This window comes from Fusarium vanettenii (genome assembly GCF_000151355.1).
Source record: "Fusarium vanettenii 77-13-4 chromosome 4 genomic scaffold NECHAsca_3_chr4_2_0, whole genome shotgun sequence".
NCBI lineage: Eukaryota > Fungi > Ascomycota > Sordariomycetes > Hypocreales > Nectriaceae > Fusarium > Fusarium vanettenii.
The window spans coordinates 960146-980368 of NW_003315879.1; the positions used below are offsets into that span (position 1 = coordinate 960146).

Below are 20223 nucleotides of genomic sequence, written 5' to 3' on the forward strand. Positions count from 1 at the left end.
CTTGATGAGCCCTCGACACGACCCAATTGTTGGCCCAAGGGTGAGGTGAGCAAATCCCTCTGGCTTTTGCTTTTGGTGGTGTTGTGTTCTGCCTCCGAAAGCGCTCTCAAGTGGTTCAATGGATGGGTGAGAAATCTGGCGCATGTGGTGGCTAGTGCCAGGTACTTGAGGTACATGTTGCTGCACCGGGGGTCCAGCAGGGGTATGGTCCCGAGCATGTACCTGAAGTACCCGCTACCCGACCCCAAGCCTGCCATGTCCCAGCGGCGCCAGCCCGCCAACCCCACTAAATTTTTGTGGTGTGGGTGACCTCAGGTACCGCGGCCTCACTCATCGATCCCAGCAGGTGCTCTCCATCCCCGCCAGCTGCCGACAGCTTTGACGAGCCCGCCCGCCAACTTGGCCGTCCAGTAGAGAAACGTCCCGCCGTCTTTGACCCTTGAAAGTCAACCAAAAAACCAAGCCCAGTTCATTCCTCCTGAATTCTCACTCACCTCCTCCCCGCCCCCTCGTCCCCTTCAACTGTCGCATCTCCTCATCCTATCCTCGAGCGTTTCTCTCGTCCATTGCTCCTTCCTCTTTTTCTCCTCATACATCCTTCCTCCTCTCCGTCTAATTCCTTTGAGGCAGCACTTCCCCCGGAGCTCAAAGCGTCTTCTTCCAGCTGCTGACACCATCTTCTGGTCCCTCCAGCGCTCAAACCTCCAGATCTCTCCATCTACACACAAGCGAGCTCGACATTCACCATGGCTCCCGCTTCCTCCAGCAGCCTGTCGGCCAACGACAACATCCAGCGTTTCCCGGCTCCCAGCCGGCCGCTGAGCCCTCTCCCCGAGCATGCTCTCTTCACCGGCAAGACGCGATGCTTCGTCTACGGTCTCCAGCCCCGAGCCGTCCAGGGCATGCTGGACTTCGACTTCATCTGCAAGCGCGCTAAGCCCTCGGTTGCCGGTATCATTTACACCTTTGGCGGTCAATTCGTCAGCAAGATGTACTGGGGCACCAGCGAGACTCTGCTGCCCGTCTACCAGCAGGTCGAGAAGGCCGTGAGCAAGCACCCCGACGTTGATGTCGTTGTCAACTTTGCCTCGTCGCGAAGTGTCTACAGCTCCACCATGGAGCTTATGGAGTTCCCCCAGATCAAGACCATTGCCATCATTGCTGAGGGTGTCCCCGAGCGAGTAAGTTGAATCAATTGCGCTCCAGAGCTTGAGCAATTGCTAACGCAGTCCCCAGCGAGCTCGCGAGATCGCTCATGTCGCCAAGAAGAAGGGCGTCACCATCATCGGCCCCGCCACCGTCGGTGGTATCAAGCCCGGCAGCTTCAAGATCGGTAACACTGGTGGTATGATGGACAACATTGTCGCCTCCAAGCTCTACCGCAAGGGTTCCGTCGGCTACGTCTCCAAGTCTGGTGGTATGTCCAACGAGCTCAACAACATTATTGCGGGCAACACCGACGGTGTCTATGAGGGTATTGCTATTGGCGGTGACCGATACCCCGGTACCACCTTCATCGACCACCTGCTGCGATACCAGGCCGACCCCGAGTGCAAGATCCTCGTCCTCCTTGGTGAGGTCGGTGGTGTTGAGGAGTACAAGGTGATTGATGCCGTTAAGCAGGGCATCATCACCAAGCCCATTGTCGCCTGGGCCATTGGTACCTGCGCCAGCATGTTCAAGACCGAGGTCCAGTTCGGTCACGCCGGTTCCTTCGCCAACTCTCAGCTTGAGACTGCTGCCATGAAGAACGAGAAGATGCGTGAGGCTGGCTTCTACGTCCCCAACACCTTCGAGGACCTCCCCAACGTCCTCAAGGAGGTCTACGACGGCCTTGTCTCCAAGGGCACTATCGTCCCTCAGCCCGAGCCCGTCGTTCCCAAGATCCCCATCGACTACTCTTGGGCTCAGGAGCTTGGCCTTATCCGAAAGCCTGCTGCCTTCATCTCCACCATCTCCGATGACCGTGGTCAGGAGCTCCTCTACGCCGGTATGCCCATCTCCGACGTTTTCAAGGAGGATATCGGCATTGGTGGTGTCATGTCGCTGCTGTGGTTCCGCCGCCGCCTGCCCACCTACGCCTCCAAGTTCCTCGAGATGGTTCTCATGCTTACTGCCGACCACGGTCCCGCCGTGTCCGGTGCCATGAACACCATCATCACTACCCGTGCCGGCAAGGACCTCATCAGCGCCCTTGTTTCTGGTCTGCTGACCATTGGTTCTCGATTCGGTGGTGCCCTTGACGGTGCCGCTGAGGAGTTCACCCGGGCTTTCGACAAGGGTCTCAGCCCCCGTGAGTTCGTCGACAGCATGCGCAAGGCCAACAAGCTCATCCCCGGTATTGGTCACCGAATCAAGTCGCGAAACAACCCCGATCTGCGTGTCGAGCTTGTCAAGGAGTACGTTCTTGCCAACTTCCCCAGCCACAAGCTCCTCGACTACGCCCTCGCTGTTGAGACTGTCACCACCTCCAAGAAGGACAATCTTATCCTGAACGTCGATGGCTGCATCGCTGTCTGCTTCGTCGACCTTCTCCGCAACTGCGGTGCCTTCTCTGCTGAGGAGGCTGAGGACTATCTTAAGATGGGTGTTCTCAACGGTCTCTTCGTCCTCGGCCGAAGCATTGGTCTGATTGCCCACTTCCTCGACCAGAAGCGCCTGCGCACTGGTCTCTACCGTCATCCTTGGGATGATATCACCTACCTCCTCCCCAACCTGCAGCAGGGTGGCGGCGCTGAGGGCCGTGTCGAGGTTTCTCTTTAAAGGAATGCGGAAAACAGTAATGCAATGGGGGATAAGAGGCTGGGTCGTGCAATGATGATTTTGTGACGACCTTCATAGACGTGCCGCGGAAGACGGTGGTCTGTATGAGATTTCCAATACAATGTAACTAGTGCAGGAGGCCACAAGATGGCGCTCCTTATTACTCGCTTGAACTTATAGACATGAATGTTGATGTTTGCAATGAATATTTGCCATGTGCCTATCAATGAGTGAGACCGGCGGTTGGACGTTGTTCAATGCTCCATAGTGAATACCATCGTCAGGTCGGCCACCGCCTGATAACGACACCAGATGCAGTCATGATGTCTAGGCCATGCACATGTCGGCTTACATGGCCTTCCCCATGGGCATCTAACGTGATCTTCGGGAGCCGAGCGGGAAGATAAACGGGGCCCCGTGAAGTATCCTGCTGGTACCACAGAGGTTGCTAGAAGTACCGTTGGTGTCTGTGTACCTAGGTATCTTGTCCTTGCAATTGTCAACGTCTGGTCTTCATCCCATATTTCATCACGTGGCTCCATCATGAGAATGTTGGAGAGATAAGATAAGTGTGTGGTGGGTGGTCACATGACGACCCTCATACGGCGGAATTGGCACCGGTCCTGGCGGAAAAGGCTTGGCGCTGGTGGGTGGATTTTGACGTTGGTCCGGCTTGTGCTTGCTTGAACGAGGACGACCGACGAGACGAGACGTGAACGGCGGGCTGCTGTATCCCTCTTTGACTGTACTTGAGCGCATTTATACACCATTGATGGTAAGATCAACCATTGCTGTCCTTGAAGAGCCTATTCTCATACGACAATTACTCCAGATATAGCACGCAAACACGAACCTCACCTCCGAAAACCGTCTCTACGAAACCTCCTACTTCTCAACGACAAGAAGAATTCACAATGTCCTACTTCCGAATCACCCTCCACCGATCCGCCATCGGTCTCCCCGAGCGGACACGCGGCGTCCTAGCGGCCCTGGGCCTGCGCCGCCGCATGCAGACCGTCTTCCACCCGGTGCACCCCCAGTTCGCCGGTATGATCCTCAAGGTCAAGGAGCTGGTGCGCGTCCAGGAGGTGGACCGCCCGATGAACAAGCAGCAGCTCAAGGCGACGCGGACGCCGGATAAGGGGTTCTATATCGAGAAGGCTGTGCCGCGGATGTGAGGGATACCAAGAAGTGAGGGCAAGAGGGGAATGATGCGAGGGAAGGGGAAAAAGAACAGAGACTAGGATTGTACCATACTGTAACGACATTCTGTACAAAAGACAGAGCTGACGATGTGATGTTGGCTCTGTAGGGAGAATAGAATCACGACAAATCACAATGTGTGAAAGATTACAACACGATCACGACTTGATGTAGCCTGTGCCTGAGTAAACTTGAGCACATTCGGGCATAAGGAGTCAATCCCAAGCAGAACAGAGACATGTTGAAACAAGGTATTATTACGAAAGCTTCCAATTATCCTACACCACCCAACCTCTACCTATCTCGACCGAATTCCTGTATTGCTCCCCAAAAGAGGCCGTGACAAAGGCCCAAAGTTCCTCTCCTGTTATGTGTAGCTCAAATCTCGTGGTCAAGCCTGTTCAGTTCATCCTGTACCTAGACGTGGGAGAAACCGAAGCAAGCTAGCAAAAGCAGTTATTCCCCCTGAAGCGTAGTGATCAAGGTCGGGTTACTGCTTCGCAAAGATGGTCCCGAGGCGTGCCGGGTTTAGAAGCTGCGAGCCTTGTCGATGTAGTCCTGAGAAGGGGTCTCGTACTCGCTGACAAAGTAGTTCTCGCAGTTGCGGCCAAGCCAGACGTTGAACTTGCCAATCTCCTCCCGGAGACGCGAAACGGACTGTTGATCCATGTTGGTTTGCGCAAGAAGTTCAGGGAGGGACACTGTACAAAAGTCAATCAGTCATTGTGCGTGATGAAGTGCAAGAGTGTGTCGCTTACCGATCAGACGAGCGAGATGTTCGGCGCCGTAGACATCGCAGACGGTCTTGGCCGCAGACTCGGACTCTGCATTCTCCCACATTTTGCGGAGGTCCATGAACTGGTGGCGCTCGAATCTGAACACTCATTAGCCATGCGATTTCTCTTGACAGACAGGGAACGAAACGTACCGGTACAGGAGAATCCTGCTAAGCGCCTTCTCAAAGTACTCACGGAATCCAGCAACGACCTCTTCCAGAATGTCCATGCTGGAGGATCCTTCTTCTCGGTGGGGTCGCTCATGGGCCAGATAGTCGTCCAGAATCTTGTTCACCGGCTTAGAGTGAGGAAGGGGGACGAGCTGGTTGTTCTTGGTGATGTTCTCCCAGTCGTCGACCAGCATCGCCTGAATATGGTCGGGTATCGGGATGTTGATCATGGGCTTGTTGTGAAAGGAGTCCTCCTATTGAATAGTTAGCGGAGCACATGGCGGAGGTCAAGCGATGGAAGCAAAGGCAGAAAAAGAACCAGAGGGTGTGTGAAGGCAGGGCAACATAAAAGTCAAAGGCGATTAGGGTGGTGTGTATCTACCGTCTCAAGAGCCTCGAGGGATTCAAGGGGAGGAGGCGACGGCTGCTTTGGTTTGGCCCGAGACTTGGGCGACCTGGAGGCTGTCGAGCGACGCTTCCTGGATGTCGTGGTCGTGACATCGATATTCAGGGGGCTGCTTTTCCTGGGCTCCTTGACATAACGGTGGTTGGGGGGCGGGAGACAGGTGAGATGATCAAAGGGCTCGCGAAGCCTGGCGATTCTCACTCTCTTTCGCCCACGGCTGCCGCTGGACAGAGAAGAGCAGGGAGAGGGAGTGGACTCGGGCGAGGAAGTCATTTCTGGAGAGCCTCGAGCATTTGATATCGGGAAAACCTGCCGAGCAGGAGGAGGGCGAACAAGAGTCATTGTGTTGAATCGCCGGGGTAGAAATGCGTGTGCAGATGAGGATGCAAAAGAAGGAGATAATCCGCAGGAGAGAGAAGTGTGAAGAATATTGGGAGGGGAGAAGAGGTCAAGCAGGTGCCTGGATGAAAAGAAAAATGATTTGGCGGGGAAAATGATATGAAGTAGGCAGTTCTGCAAGATGCAGGATCGAATTTACCTATTTGAGGTGGGCAAAAACTGAGGTGCGAGGCGAGGCGAGGCGAGGCGATGGATGCGATGCAGTGCAGTGGCAGTTTGATAGGAGGTAGGTAGCCAAAGGTTACAGGTCACGGAGCAGAACAAGCAGCCTTGGACACTGTCACAGCACTTACTGGCTGGCCATGGTTCGTGATAGAGCCGCAATTCTCCCCCGATACTTTCAGAGGGCCAATCTAACTTTAGAGGCCATCACGAGCCAGTCTGCTAGGCTGAAGCTCATCTGTACTCCCTCAAGGCACTTACCAGAGGTATGAGTGTCCTCATGCTGCATCCCACAACTCTGAGGGTGCGCATCAGAGACCTTGTGAGATTACAACAAAATGGCTGAGAAGTAGAAGCAATGCAAAACAAATGGAGACCTTACCTGCTCAAGTTCCCAGTCCTTTCCGCGTCTGCCTCCTCGGCTTCCTTGGATGGTGGCGGATCCGGATCGCTCTTCACTGACCCTGGCGGATTCCGCACCGCTCCGTAGACCCTTCTTGGGCTGCTTGGCACTTCTCTGCAGGTTATGCTTCAGCTGGGCGCGAAGCTGTGCGGCGAGCTCTTTGTGCTCGTCGTCGAAGGGTCGGATACGGTCAACCAGGACCCAGTCGTCCCAGGTGTTCTTCCACCCTTTGTAGTGCACCTTGTACTTGTACCCGTCCCCGGGCTTCTCACCGGCCTGCACGTCCATGATCTTGGCTTCGTAGAGCATGTCCATGTGAAAGCAGAGGACTTTTTCGTCCTTGCTGAATGGGGGCGGCGCCGGCTGTTGTCTAGCAGGGGCCATGATTCTGGCTGGCTAAAGGAGCCCAGAACTGATGCTGTAGATGCGCAGAAGTGAGAAGATAATGGTTCAGGGGTATATAGACCAGTTGAAATGCTGCGTATGATAAAGCCTCGTGATTTGGTTGCAGGCGTTGATAGTTCCAAGGTCCAGACGGGGATGTTGAGACTGGACGGATGCAGTACAGTGTTTTCCTGCCCAGGGACACAGTAGGTCGCGTTAATGGGACAATGCCCGGGCCTTTTTTGATTGACGCGACGCGCCTGGGACTCCTGCATTGGCTTGGCTGGTGCGATAAGATAAGCCTCCACCTCTAACCAGTCCGTGGGGTCGCCCCTTGAACATTTGGAGTGACTGTGATTCAGTAAATGGAGAGTCGCCCTTGTAAACCATCTACAATCACCCTTAACTCGGGTCCCTTTCCATGGCCAATTTGCCCCAGCATCTTCTGCCTCTGTTCATCAAGCAGCTCTTCATTGTGGCTGGCCCTTCAAAACCACATCAATAACCCAATCTGGCCTTTCAGCGGCGCCTCTTGAGCATTTCAGCTGACCGGCCCAACAGAAGGCCGGATATATGGCCAAGACCTCTAAAAAGTCCGTAGAGAGCATTCACTAATAATAAGATTTGATGCTTATGGTGCCCTATGGTATGTAAGTCACATATCCACTGTCACTAATAGTCATATGGTCCAGCCTGGACCAGGTTTGTAGGGGGTTGCGTATGTTGATGGAGACTTCAGCACTCTTTGAACACCCAAACTTGCCGCCTTCAAACATTGGGTCAGCTGGCAAGAATCAGTAGGCGCCCTGATGACTCAAGAGAGCATAAGAACCTTGAGTGTACCCATTTTTGGGACGATTTGATCAAGTGACTTACTGTGTGTGCCAGCCTGCGGAACTTGCGACTCTCCCTGTAAAGGCCAAGCACACAGTCTTTCTGTCTGGTGTCACAGGTTTCTGGTGCCGACCCTCTAGGCCACAATTTACAATCAAGCCCGTCTCATGGGGCTATCTATCTCAGAATGTTGAGATCGTCATCTATCCCAGTACACGTCTTCTCAACCACATCCATGAAGGCGCACAGCCCCCTTGTCACTAGCCATCCACGTCTGAGGATGAACGTGTACCTATCAAAGATCGATCATCTTAGATAAATGCCCCCAGAGGTACTTTTACTACCTTTATCTAGTGGAAGGGCGACCCTGAGAAACAAGTCACTGCTAGTGGATGATGGAAGGTCAGGATGCATGGCTTGATAGTGTCACTCCAGCATCAACGACTACCCATCAGCATATGAAGCCCTGAACTGAAGCGTCCCTGAGATGGACCTGATGCTCGCTCGGATAGAAATTGTTGGCATTGTTAGTAGCGGTAATGCGAGCAGATCCCTACTGCATCTACCGCCAAGCTTCGAGTAGACGTGATTAGCGATCAGGCCATGTGCAGTCGAATTGGAGATCAACGGGCCACTTATATATTTTGTAGATAGACAAAACTTTAGAAATAGAAGAGGGCTGCTAATTGGTCCTTAGCTTGCTACTTTCCAGATGCCAATCTAGAAACGAAATCTTGAGTTGACATTGAATCCATGATAATAGCAGACAGTGCACAGTAACAGCATGAACACTGTATGTTGAATTGCGATTAGTGGAGACGAGCACTTAACGCGTCTTCTGTCATTGTCGACGCGTCTGCAACTTTCTGGCAATACATGATCAATCTATGATCACAGCCATTGGTACTATTGTTTCCTCTTGCCATTGTAATACTACCTTTTCGACCCCTTGTAGACGCTCAATTATCGACCCTGCAAAAATGGCGCCCACCGAAACCGAGATTCTCGCCAACTACCTCATCCAGCCGTCGGCTCTCACCGCCATCACGACTCTAGAGCAGTTCAAGGCGCTGTTCCCTCGGCCGTTGCAGTCGGCACCTCTCGTCCGAGCGCTCTTTCGAGACCTACAATCCCAACGTACAGCGCTCCTCGACGAGGTCGCAGAGAACATTGCCGATGAGGCCAAGCGGGGAGTCAGCATGCGCCGCCAGGTTGTGCGGGCCAAGAGAGAAGCGGAGCGCGAGGATATGGATGCAGAGATTGAAATGGAACGAGCGGTGTGTTTCATCATTCCCCAACACAAACAATATTTGCTTCTCGGGAACTAACATAGGTTTCGTACAGCTCTTTGGCGAAGCATCAGGTGCTGCGAGCGCCAAGCATACCCTCGCGTCCGTTATCCCCGAATTAGAGGGAGCAGCTGGAGCACTCGAGGCCGAAATCGAAAAGTTGAAAGAGGAGGAGGCTGCGCTTCTCGAGTCAGTACAACAGACGATCGGCGCACTCAGCGATCTACGATATGGCAAGTTCGCCAACGGTCAAATCAGCGAGGACATCATCGACGGCCTCAAGAACGTGGAAGCAGCTTGCCAAAACAAATCTTGAAGCGATTGAGGTTCTACCATGTCCCTCTACAACTAACGCTACAAGAAACAAAACAGCCAACCCTTGTCGTGACGGTTCATATCAGAATTCTCGTATTATTGAGCGATAGTACCCCCGGCATTCGCTCATGGCATAAAACATCTTCAGATACCCATCATTCATTAACACCAATCCCTAAAGCCTCTCCCACTTATTGGCGTTGAGGAGCAGCACCGCCCTGGGGACGACCGGCCACATCAGGAGCCATGCGGCGGTTCCTATTCTATATCAGCATCAAAGTCACCATTGCTGGGTTTGGAAACTCACATCATGGTTCGGCTGCCGAAGGAGACGAGAAGCATGAACAGCCAGTTGGGGATCAGGCCGAAAGCCCACATGACGTAGCCGAAGGGAACGGCGAGACCGGTCTCGGCGGCCTTGCCGTTGAAGGGGTGGAACCAGCCATCAACGAGGATGAAGTCCGACTTGTCGCCAGAGGCCTGGAGGGCGACCAGGTCGTCAGAGGTGGTGGTGGTCAGGTTGAGCCTCTTCTTGTAAATCTCGACGGGCGCAGGCTCAGGCAGAAGGTCAAAGATGTAGAGGCTGGCGGGACCAGTGGACCACGCATTGCACAGGATGGGCTGGTTATCGCAGTTCAGATAGGCCATGTGAGGGCTGTTCTCGAGAAGCGCGAACTTGGCTGCGGTCTCGTTGAAGGCCTGCTCGACGGTTCCGCATCGGCCTATGCTTGCGTGTTAGCTACTTTATCTATCGCAGCATGTCGCAAAGCGCATTGCGCATCACAAAGAATCAAACATACCGTAGCACGTCTTGTTTCCGCCAGAAATCAACAACCACCACTCCTCGGGGGTTGTGGCATCAGCAGCGACAGGCTCGTAGAGGGTCTGCTTCCAGTTCTCGAGGGTCAGGATGTCGAGTTTCATGGCGCCAGCCTTGGCCTCGGCCGCAGCGATGGGATCATGGTGGCCTGGGTTGGGAATGTAGCCGCCAAGCTGGCCGAGGAAGTCCTGGAACTGAGCCTTGTACTGGTCGACGGGAGAGTCCTGAGCGGCAGCGAGAGCGGGCAGAGCCGTGAGGATAGTGGAAGAGGAGAAGCGCATGATGGAGAACTGGATGATTATGACCCTGATTAGGTACGGCGCGTGCTATCGACGTCTGGGGAGATGGACAGGAGCAGGAGAGGTATGAAAGGAGAAGAATGAAAGGGAGAGCAATCTAATGGACAAGCCAAGAAGGAAGACAAGTGATGGAAGATGAACAGGTTCCGGTGGAGATGACGGGTTGGATAAAAGCCCCGGTGAAATTGGATTGCGCGGGAAAAAAGCTGGACCCTTGTATCGTTGGGGATAGATGCTTGCTACCCTTACTGTCTAGGGACTCTACGGCGTAGCTAGTTTGTAGGTAGTCGACAATGAACCATGACGGCGCCCATGATGCGATTCTGTTCCCCAGCCTTCCATGGATGGATTGTCCAAATGGACACGGTTTCTCCCACTGGAATAACCGATTCGACAATGTTGAACTGCCAGCTCGAGCAGCCAATCGGTAAAAGCACAATGCACATGCCTCGGAATTAGGAAACCAATCGTCCAGCCCGTCAAAGGCACAGTAGCTCCGCTGCACTGCGAGCGCACGCCCAGATGCTGCAACTCCCCGCGAGAAGGCGGTGATGCCACCTGTTGGATACCTACCTACTGTGCTGTACATACAACAGTTCCAGTTCCTCCAACGTGCTTTAGCGCCAGCCAGAACCAGCTCCAGGGAGCTGGACAATCCTGGTCCTCCCCACAGGACAGCGGAAAGGGCCCCATTGTAATCAGGCCCAACAAAGCCTCGGAAACAGGACGGGACTGTGAGACGGGAACCAGCAGAGAGAGTGTCAGTGTCGAACAAAAAGTGGGCGGTCCGACGTTTCTTCCGGGGGAGCTCGGCGCGGCGCGTCTCAGACCTCCTGCCTGCCAGTTCTGACGTGAACATTCACGGACTGCGGCCGATTGAAACTTTCATCAAGGCTGCGGTCTTCGTGTATACTCGAGTCCTCCAATTTGCTTTCCGAAACCTATTTATTTGTCGCATCCCAATATTCTTCTCCCCCAGCGCCTGGGCATATACATTTCCTAGCAGCAGAGAGCCCGTCGAATTGCCTATTTCGGGCATCACCAACCACCACCATCATGAACCCTCAGATGGGCCAGCAAGGCCAAGGCCAACAGCCTCAGGGCCAGCAGCCCCAGGGACAGCCGCCGCCCATGTACAAGCCGGCCCAGATTCGAAACCTGCCCACACTTAGCGACGAGGAGAAGTCCAAATACGAGCAGGGCCTCCAAGGTCTATGGAACAAGGCCGAAGGTTCACCTCCGAACAGCCCGGAGAATATCGCTGCGCGACAGAAGATCATCGAGTTCTCTAAGAAATTGATCACGAAGATCCAACAGCGCCGGGCCGCACAGCATCGTATGCAGATGCAGTTGCAGCAGCAACAGCAACAAGGTCAAACCCAGCAGCAACCTCAAGGTCAGAATGCGCAACAGCAGCCTCGTCCTCAGGGAGTGCAGCAGGCTGCTGCTGGACAAGCGACACCTCAGTCACAACCCCAACAACAAGCGATGGGCGCCGCCGCAACCCCAGCCGCCAACGCCAGCGCGCCGACACCGAATCCTCAAGCTGCCGCGACCGCTGCGGCCACTACCCAGCCGATGCCGATTCCCGAGCATATCATGAGCCATGTTAACAAGATGAACTTCCAGGCTCCTGCACAACTGGCCGAGAGGTCTGGAGCCAGCGCTACTAGGTGGGTTGAGGAGATTAAGGAACGATACGGTCGCGCCCTTATGACCATGGAGAGCAGCAAGCAGCGGGTGGCGCAGATTGATAAAATCATCAACGACCGAAATCAGGCCGGAAATCCATTCAGCGAAGAGGAGATGAGGCAACTACAAATTAGGAAAGAACGCCAGCTCAAGTCACACGCAGACGCCCATAAGTGGGTTGACAGTGTTCGCAAGCAGCAGACCAACCTCCAAGGTTCTATCCAGGCACAGGCAGCCACTCCTGCCCAACAAGCCGGTCAACAAGCTGCTGCTGCCCAGGCTCAGGCTCAGGCTCAGGCTCAGACACAGGCTACCGCACAAGCACAAGCGCACGCACAGGCACAAGCTCAAGCCCAGGCACAAGCTCAGGCTCAGGCGGCTCAAGCAGCACAAAATCAAGCGCGAGCCGGTCAAGCCCAAGCCAATCCACAGAACAACGCGCAGACCACTTCTGCGCCTGTGAACGCGGCTATTGAGGCTGCTAAGCATCAAATAGCGGCTGGTCGCGCTTCTCCTGTCAACGGGACGCCAGGTGCTGCGCCAGTGCAACAACAGGTGCGCCCAGCACAAGGCACTCCTCAATCAGCGCAACAACAGCTGCCGCCTCAACAACAACAGCAACAGCAGCAACAACAGCCAGCACCCCCTCAGCCTCAACCTCAGGTCAAACAAGAACCACATACCGCCCCTGCCAATCCCTCGATGGTCGCCGCCGCGAGCCAGAGTCAGACTGGGACTCCTACCCAGAACACTCCCCGAATTCCCACACCTCAGCATGCTGCTGCTGCTGCAGCCGCCGCCGCCGCTCCTGTTACGGCTGGAGGACCGACCCGGGCGCTCAGTCATTCGGCTGCCATGAGTCTCGCAAATCAACGAGCTGCCAGTACTCCCGGCAGTGCCCAAGTGCCTGGCCAACCTACCAATGCTGGAACACCGACACCCGGAAGTGCAGTGAATCAGGGCGTGATGGGGCCTAACGTACCGCAGCAGCCACAACAAGGTCACCCTCACGCTCATCCACCACAGCCTCAGCAAACACCGATGCAGTCTAAAATGCCCATCCCCAAGGTGCTCCCTGAGAAAGCCGTGGCCGTGCCTCAGGGAGTCGCGGTCGGAGGAGGTGTCAACACCGGGCGACCTACAATGTCACAGGGAAGTGGCACACTCGGCGGAGTGATGAATCAACCGGCCATGTCTAGAGTCCCGGCCTACAATCACGAAGCCGAGGGCGACCACGTTTTGAGCAAGAAGAAGTTGGATGAGCTTGTTCGACAAGTTTGCGGAGGCTCTGCCGAGGGTCAGGATGGAAACTTGCTCACCCCCGAGGTGGAAGAGGTAAGCAAATTGACAGTTTGGGCACATCGGATGAAAGCTAACATGGTCCAGAACGTCTTGAACATGGCAGACTCATTTGTAGACAGTGTCCTCCATGCGGCGTGCCGAAACTCGAAGGAACGTGGGTCTAAGATACTCGAGATTCGAGATATCCAGCTTGTGTTGGAGCGCACGTACAACATCCGCGTGCCCGGGTACTCGTCCGATGAGCTCCGCACCGTCCGCAAGATTCAGCCATCAACAGGTTGGATCGCCAAGATGAGTGCCGTCCAAGCGGCCAAGGTCATGCCGGGCAAGGGTGAATGAGGGAGAACACACAAAGTCGAGAAGACCGGAGGATGTTGTTAATGGTTGTGAACTACACGGCTTAGGGGGAGTGTTTTTATGGACTTTGGCGTTGGGCGTATACCCGTATCAAAAGGCGCAAAAGGGTTTTGCGAGCATCGAGAAGGTTACTACATCGATGAGGGAGGTGGTTTATGGCTTAGAAGTGCCCTGTTGAGATGATTCAGATGAGTTCTAGCATAGTATGCAAGAATCTTATTGAGATTGATTGGTTCCCTAAGTTGGCACGTTGGTAGCCCCACGACAGTAACACGAAGGTCCTAGAACTCTGGCCACAGGATCAACTCAGTTCACAGGAGGTCTTCAGGGGAAGACAGCTATTCCCATAGGGGTGTAACAAATCACAGTATTTCGAGTGCCATCATGAGTGCCTTCTTAGCGCTCCATAATTGATGCATTTAGTTGAATTAGAGATACTAATCAGTATCATTGGTAGTCGACAGGACGAAGTTGAAGCTGAAGTTGAATTATCGACAGTGATAGCCAGAATTATGCATCACCAATAACACGTGCATAACTCGCCATTGTTTTTATGCCTCCCAAACTGGAATCGGTTGATTGCGCTGCAGGCAACATCGAAAACGTCACTGCTGAGAGCCCCACAAGGTGCCAGCTTATTAAGGTCCTCGCCCTTGGCCCTGAGACGCCAGGTACTTGACCGGTACCTGCGCTCGCACACAAAGAGCCGCACGTTTCCAGGTACCTCTGAAGCCTGCCGCGTCTCCTCCGCTGCCGCCTCAGTTGCCCACTGGCCAGTCACCAAAGCCCCAGTCCCCATTTGGTGAGCTTGCACCAGCAACCCAGCAGCATCACCTCCATCGAACCTCTGTCAACCTCTCCATCACCAAACTTTGACGACAATCGTTGACTTTACTCCCCCTCAACGACTTCCACCGCGAGCACCGATATCGGTAGTATCATCAGTGCGCTCAGATTCTTCACTTTCAACCTCTCATCGCTGTCTGGTCCTGCTTCCACGCCGCGACGAACCGAAGCGCGCGCACGACTCACGGGACCTTTATCGTATCCCGCTATCGTCATCAGCCTCTGCATCCGGCAGATCTAGCCTCCTGTCCTCACAACACGCACGCCTGAATCCGCCGCCATGCCTGGCAAGACGCCAAACAAAAAGCCCCTCGAGAACGGCGTCCAGAAGAAGGACAGCTCAAAGGCCAAGGGCAAGAAGGCCGCCAAGGACGGTGACGAGGAGATGACGGTGGTTGTCCCTCCCTCCAAGTCCTCGAAAAAGTCGACACAGGCCCCGGCTGATGCTGAGGGCGACGTAGCGATGGACGAGCAGGAGGAGGAGACCAAGGTTGACCCTGTGGTGCAGACAGTCGCAGGTGAGCAGCCCACAAGATGGACACTGTGCGTGAAGCAGCAATTGCTAACCTCTACTCCCTGTGCAGATATCAAGAGCAACTTTGCCCTGTTAGACCGCGCTGTTGCCCTCTTCGACGCCAGATTCTCCCTCCGCGCCCTGCGATCCATCTCCATCATCCGCAAGCGCTTGACTCCCGACATTATTGCCCAGGTCATTTCCGAGACCTTCCCCGCGACCTCTAGCTCTGTAGATAGCGCCAAGCAGCTCCTGGCCGCTATCGAGCGTGAGAATGTCCCTCTGGGACGACAGGCTGGATCAGAGATGGATATCGACGAGCCCAAGACAACCCCCAAGAACGGTTCCAAGAAGGAGAAGGAGAACAAGGACATTATTCCCGAGATCGACATCTTCCTCGGCATCCTTGTCCAGGTCTACCTCTTCGACTCGAAGCAGTTCCAGCGCGGAGCCGACTTCTCCAAGTACCTGTCGGAACGGATCCAGTCCCTCAACCGCCGCACTCTCGACTCGCTGTCGGCCAAGGTCTACTTCTACTACTCCATCTTTTGCGAGCACATTGCTCCTCTGCCCCCATCTCCCCATTCTCCTGTAGTCGCCATTCGGCCGACTCTCCTGGCCGCCCTCCGAACTGCTGTGCTACGAAAGGACGTCGACACACAAGCTTCGGTGATTGTCTTGCTGCTGCGAAATTACCTCTCGACCTCGCATATCAACCAGGCTGATCTCCTGGTCTCGCACACTCAGTTCCCCGAGAATGCTGTCAACAACCAGGTAGCACGATTCCTCTACTACCTTGGCCGTATCCGAGCCATCCAGCTGCGCTACACTGAGGCGCACGAGCATCTCACTGCGGCGACTCGAAAGGCTCCCTCCAGCAACTGCGCCTTGGGTTTCTCCCAGACAGCGACCAAGCTCTTGTATGTGGTGGAGCTTCTGATGGGAGATATCCCTGACAGGGCCATGTTCCGACAGCCTACCATGGAGATTGCCCTTCACCCCTACTTCCTGCTGGTCAAGTCGGTGAGGGTTGGTAACCTGGAGGACTTTGAGACAACAATTGCGGACCACGCCGACACTTTCCGACGGGATGGTACCTACAGCCTCATCTTGCGTCTCCGACAGAACGTCATCAAGACGGGCATTCGCATGATGTCTCTGTCATACTCTCGCATCTCCCTTCGGGATATCTGCATTCGCCTGCAGCTTGGCAGCGAGGAGTCGGCCGAGTACATTGTGGCCAAGGCGATCCGCGACGGTGTGATTGAGGCTACTCTGGACCGAGAGAGGGGCTTCATGAAGAGCAAGGAGGTTGGCGATGTGTATGCCACCCGTGAGCCGGGTGAGGCGTTCCACGACCGAATCCGAGCGTGTCTATCTCTGCATGATGAGAGTGTCAAGGTTTGTATTCCCCTGTACACTGCAGTATTTTGTGCAACTGAACTAACGGGTGTGTCACCAGGCTATGCGATTCCCCATGAACCAGCACCGGTTGGAGCTCAAGAACGCCCAGGAGGCCCGAGAGCGCGAGCGCGAGATGGCGAAGGAGATACAGGAGGGTGACTTGGATGAGGATGATCTCGGCGGTGACTTTGACGGCATCTAAAGCTTGAGCATCTGCTCTACCATCCATTCACCCTTTGCCATGAGGAATAGGTCCTCTTGGCTGTAGTTTCTACTAATGACCCACCTGACGCCTGGAGAAACGAGGGTTGTCTGTGGGACTTTGGGGGGAGGACAGGAATAGAGGGGAGGTGGGATCTGGAGGGGGGTTTCAAGGGCATATTCGAGACCCTCCATGTGTATTAGATACTTTTGGTAGGGAGATTGGGGGGTGTTGGAATGAGAGCATACATCTACTATTTGTTTCGAGATTTGGTGTTGATGCTGTGTGACATGAGACAAGCACCCACTTCTAGAGAGGCTATGTGCAGCTAGTGAGGATACTTCTTATGAGCTTCCATACCATTCTATCGGTGCCCGTAATCGAATTAACTTTGGATGAGTTGTATCGTGAATGCAGGGAACCGGTGGTGACTCTTACCCTGAACTTTAGCATGGATGCCCAGAGTTGACTTTCACGATGCAGTATAAACCTAGTTTGACATCGGCTACAGGAAAAAATGTATTCGATGATGTTCTATGCTGAGATGGCTAGGACTTTTGGTCTCTTGTCTATTCCATGTGAGGCATCCAATTGATGTCAATATGTGCTGTACAATCACATGACTGACTGCCTTGGGACTTTGGCTATTAGCTCCGCCACCAGCTGCAGACATCAAAACAACATGAAAAGGGAAAAACGTTGCGCAACGCACATGAAAATCCAACCCTTGATCCCTGTAAAATCGTCAAATAAGCCTTTGGTGTTTTGACATAGATCTGTCAATGTCTACGCCCTTCCATCGACATCCCGTGGGCTAGTGCGGCTGCTGCCTTGCATGGAGGCTGACAACCACCAAAGGGCTCCGCCATTCGACGGGGTAACAACACCACACTCCCAGTCTAATCCCGGACTACATCACGACGGGCCATCGAACCCTCGAAAGATCAGACCTTTTACAGGTAGATCCTCAAGCGAATGATAACTCTTACACCCTGGAGGACCAGTGGATACATGCGCCTACAGGGGGGGTGAGAGATGCAAAGAAACACCCCAACAACATAGGCCTACCGAGGATATGCTTCTTGAATTGACTCATTCGGTATGTGAGCTTTCCCTGCTGTTTGTTTACTTTACTTGTGACCACGCCCTGCGCCTGACATAACATTGACATGCTGCATCTCGGCAGACAAGAGTCCCTTGTTTTAACTCTGGTCTCCACCCGTAGGGCTGTGAAGCAGTGTCACTCAGACGGGCTGTGCCTGGTATATAAGAGTCCACGGGAGCCGCAGCAATCGAGAGCATCTCTCACAGACAACTTCTTCCTTACGAAACTAAACCCGAGGTTTTCAGGTAAACCACAGGATCACACAGCGCGCACACTAGCTACCATGGCCACCGCTACCGAGTTGCGGCCGATTGAGCCGCCTGCTTTTACAATACCCAAAACAAAACCTCCAACCGTATATCACGACGTGGTCGACACGGAGCAGGCAATTCACCTCGCCGGCCTCTGCCGCAAGAGCCTCGTTGACCTTCAAGTCCATCTTCCCGACTTTGACCCGTCTCATCCTTTCACCGCTGATGAGATCATCGCCCTACCCCTGGACAAGTACCGTATCGACGATGCTCTTCACGATCTTCCTCGACGTAAATCCGCCCGGCACAATCTGGCCTGCGCTATCGCTCCGCTCGTGTACCCAGTACACGAGGGTTCATTGACAGCCATCATTCGCTATGATGCGGACCGCGTTCACCTTCGTGCCTGGGCTGTCCTTCAGCGAAAATACGACCTGCTCAAAGCCACTATTCGCAACGGCCACACCGCCAATGGCTTGACCGGTGGTGTTGGCCCGGGTGTCAACGCCCCCGTCTGGTCTTCTCGCATCACTGCCCAGGGCGCCTGGGACCCGGCCAAGCACCCAGTCTCGCTCGACGGCGTGCCTGCTATTCCCATGCCTGTCCAGATCGCCCACGAGGCTGATCTCGAGCCGTTCCTGAGCCACCTTGAGCACGGTGGTACTTCTGAACTCAATGGTAACACCCAAGGCTTCGAGCTCGACGAGGGACGAGGCGAGCCTTACTACGGTGTTAAAGGCGCCGAGTTCCGCAAAGGTGTCGTGTACGAGGATGGCCGAATGGATCTCTGCAAAATGGTTGTTGGCCCCGACCATATTGGTAAATTGATGGACAGCTTGCGACCCAATGAATTTGTCCGACACTTCCTGCTGGGCAATAATATCATTGGCCCCGTTGGTGCTCATGAGATTGCCAACTTCATCGAGGAGTTCCCTGACCGTATGGACACTTGGTACCTTGCAGGCAATTGCATCAATGGGGCTAGCTTCAAGATCCTCGTGGATGCCATGATTAAATCCGAGGCCGTCACCAATATCTGGTTGAAACGCAACCCGCTTGGCGCAGACGCCGCCGAGGACGTCTATCGTCTCATCACTGGAGTCAAGAATCTGCGGACTCTTGACCTTGACCAGACCGAGCTCGGAAATCGAGGTGTCACTCACCTCTTTGATCGTCTGGCTACACACGCCATGCCCGAGGGTACCAAACTCCCACTGAAGCATCTCTACCTCAATGGTAACGGCATCTCGACTGAGGCCGCTCAGGCTCTTGGCAGGTTCCTGATGTCGCCACACTGCGGCGTGACATCCATCTACATATCCTCCAACCCACTTGGCGATGGAGGCATAGAGGCTATTGCAGCTGCACTGCCCAAGGCACCGTATCTGGCTCGACTGCTCTTACAGTCGGTTGGAGTCAGCACCAAAGGTGCCATTGCGCTCTGCAAGGCTGCTACCGGCCACCCGAACCTCGAGGTCATTGACCTTGGCCAGGCGTATGTGACTCATGATCTTGGTCAGGCTTACAACTTCATCGAGGATGAGGCCGTGCCCGCCATCAAGGAGCTCATCGAGGCCAAGAGCCGCCTGGCGTACCTCAACTTTGGTTACTCCCCCATCTCGCCGCCAGGACTCAAGACCTTGTCCGAGGCAGTCCTCCAGAACTCGACACTCGTGTGGTATACGGCCTACTCAGTCCTGCCGGACCCAGAGCGCCTGGCAGCCACCTTTACGCCAAAGGTCGACACCCGTTTCGCCAACCCTGCCGAGCGCAGCCACGCGCACATGGAGCTGGACAAGGCCGTCCGCAATCACCTCGCAGAGAATGTCAAGGCACGATACGGCGAGGGCACATCGTACAACCGGTTCCAGGAGGAGGAGCGACGCTGGCTCACCAGTGACAAAACCGACGTGCGCAAAATCGATAGTGTGTACCGTAACCGTGACGCTGGACTCGCCCGTCGCCGGCTGATGACTCTGATCAAAAACTGGGAGGAGGGTGATGAGACTCTTGACCGTGTCATGGCTGCCCATGCGCCAACCTGCTCGCTGCGCCGACACTAAATGGAGAGCGGTTGTTTTGCTGGTTGAACTCGTTCTTGTTGTTTTTCTTTTTTGATAGCTCGATAATTCCAGAATGAATCAGATTGCCATTATGAATCGTTTTGTGACGTACTCATGCTGTTGAATGCTACTTCGAGACTCCTCGTTTTTGGTAATGGAATGTTCAACACCAGGACCAGAATCTCAGTTCCTAACTTACAGCGGCCACCGGCACGTGACAGCGCACCGGCGCTCCTGCCCCCGCGTCGCGGCGCGGCGCATCTG

General features: G+C 54.5%; 7 protein-coding genes across 7 annotated transcripts; 5 read left to right on the plus strand and 2 right to left on the minus strand.

Annotated features, from left to right (window-relative positions):
• Positions 1 to 746: 746 nt before the first annotated feature.
• On the plus strand, positions 747 to 2969 carry NECHADRAFT_68240 (uncharacterized protein; the record flags this gene model as incomplete). Its single annotated transcript, XM_003051578.1, has 2 exons — positions 747 to 1181; positions 1237 to 2969. The coding sequence occupies 2 exons, from the start codon at positions 747 to 749 to the stop codon at positions 2761 to 2763; spliced, it is 1962 nt and encodes a 653-aa protein (XP_003051624.1). The 3' UTR covers positions 2764 to 2969.
• A 1259-nt stretch (positions 2970 to 4228) lies between these two features.
• NECHADRAFT_59995 (uncharacterized protein) lies at positions 4229 to 6666 on the minus strand (the record flags this gene model as incomplete). The annotated part of the gene is made up of 5 exons (XM_003052021.1): positions 4229 to 4667; positions 4725 to 4840; positions 4895 to 5166; positions 5295 to 5627; positions 6247 to 6666. The coding sequence occupies 5 exons, from the start codon at positions 6664 to 6666 to the stop codon at positions 4495 to 4497; spliced, it is 1314 nt and encodes a 437-aa protein (XP_003052067.1). The 3' UTR covers positions 4229 to 4494.
• Positions 6667 to 8480: 1814 nt separating this feature from the next.
• On the plus strand, positions 8481 to 9105 carry NECHADRAFT_78877 (uncharacterized protein; the record flags this gene model as incomplete). Its single annotated transcript, XM_003051579.1, has 2 exons — positions 8481 to 8777; positions 8845 to 9105. The coding sequence occupies 2 exons, from the start codon at positions 8481 to 8483 to the stop codon at positions 9103 to 9105; spliced, it is 558 nt and encodes a 185-aa protein (XP_003051625.1).
• On the minus strand, positions 9087 to 10364 carry NECHADRAFT_99994 (uncharacterized protein). Its single transcript, XM_003052022.1, has 3 exons — positions 9905 to 10364; positions 9412 to 9826; positions 9087 to 9362 (listed from the first exon to the last, which is right to left on the minus strand). Exons 1-3 carry the CDS (start codon positions 10203 to 10205, stop codon positions 9296 to 9298), a joined length of 783 nt encoding a protein of 260 aa, XP_003052068.1. The 5' UTR covers positions 10206 to 10364; the 3' UTR covers positions 9087 to 9295.
• Positions 10365 to 11279: 915 nt separating this feature from the next.
• On the plus strand, positions 11280 to 13802 carry NECHADRAFT_104053 (uncharacterized protein; the record flags this gene model as incomplete). The annotated part of the gene is made up of 5 exons (XM_003051580.1): positions 11280 to 11572; positions 11607 to 11619; positions 11652 to 12447; positions 12502 to 13250; positions 13302 to 13802. The coding sequence occupies 5 exons, from the start codon at positions 11280 to 11282 to the stop codon at positions 13554 to 13556; spliced, it is 2106 nt and encodes a 701-aa protein (XP_003051626.1). The 3' UTR covers positions 13557 to 13802.
• A 627-nt stretch (positions 13803 to 14429) lies between these two features.
• On the plus strand, positions 14430 to 16807 carry NECHADRAFT_68244 (uncharacterized protein). Its single transcript, XM_003051581.1, has 3 exons — positions 14430 to 14938; positions 15005 to 16335; positions 16397 to 16807. The coding sequence occupies exons 1-3, from the start codon at positions 14701 to 14703 to the stop codon at positions 16538 to 16540; spliced, it is 1713 nt and encodes a 570-aa protein (XP_003051627.1). The 5' UTR covers positions 14430 to 14700; the 3' UTR covers positions 16541 to 16807.
• Positions 16808 to 17928: 1121 nt separating this feature from the next.
• Positions 17929 to 19959, plus strand: NECHADRAFT_78881 (uncharacterized protein; the record flags this gene model as incomplete). The annotated part of the gene is made up of 1 exon (XM_003051582.1): positions 17929 to 19959. One exon carries the CDS (start codon positions 17929 to 17931, stop codon positions 19957 to 19959), a length of 2031 nt encoding a protein of 676 aa, XP_003051628.1.
• Between the last annotated feature and the right edge of the window lie 264 nt (positions 19960 to 20223).

Excerpts from the sequence above, each read along its gene's own strand:
- NECHADRAFT_99994 (XM_003052022.1), bottom strand. The coding sequence starts at position 10,205 with ATGCGCTTCTCCTCTTCCACTATCCTCACGGCTCTGCCCGCTCTCGCT. Across the intron at positions 9,827-9,904 it reads CGGAAACAAGACGTGCTACG|GCCGATGCGGAACCGTCGAG; the intron begins GTATGTTTGATT and ends ACGCAAGCATAG. Across the intron at positions 9,363-9,411 it reads TTCGGCAGCCGAACCATGAT|GAACCGCCGCATGGCTCCTG; the intron begins GTGAGTTTCCAA and ends GATATAGAATAG.
- NECHADRAFT_68244 (XM_003051581.1), top strand. The coding sequence starts at position 14,701 with ATGCCTGGCAAGACGCCAAACAAAAAGCCCCTCGAGAACGGCGTCCAG. Across the intron at positions 14,939-15,004 it reads TGTGGTGCAGACAGTCGCAG|ATATCAAGAGCAACTTTGCC; the intron begins GTGAGCAGCCCA and ends CTCCCTGTGCAG. Across the intron at positions 16,336-16,396 it reads TGCATGATGAGAGTGTCAAG|GCTATGCGATTCCCCATGAA; the intron begins GTTTGTATTCCC and ends GTGTGTCACCAG.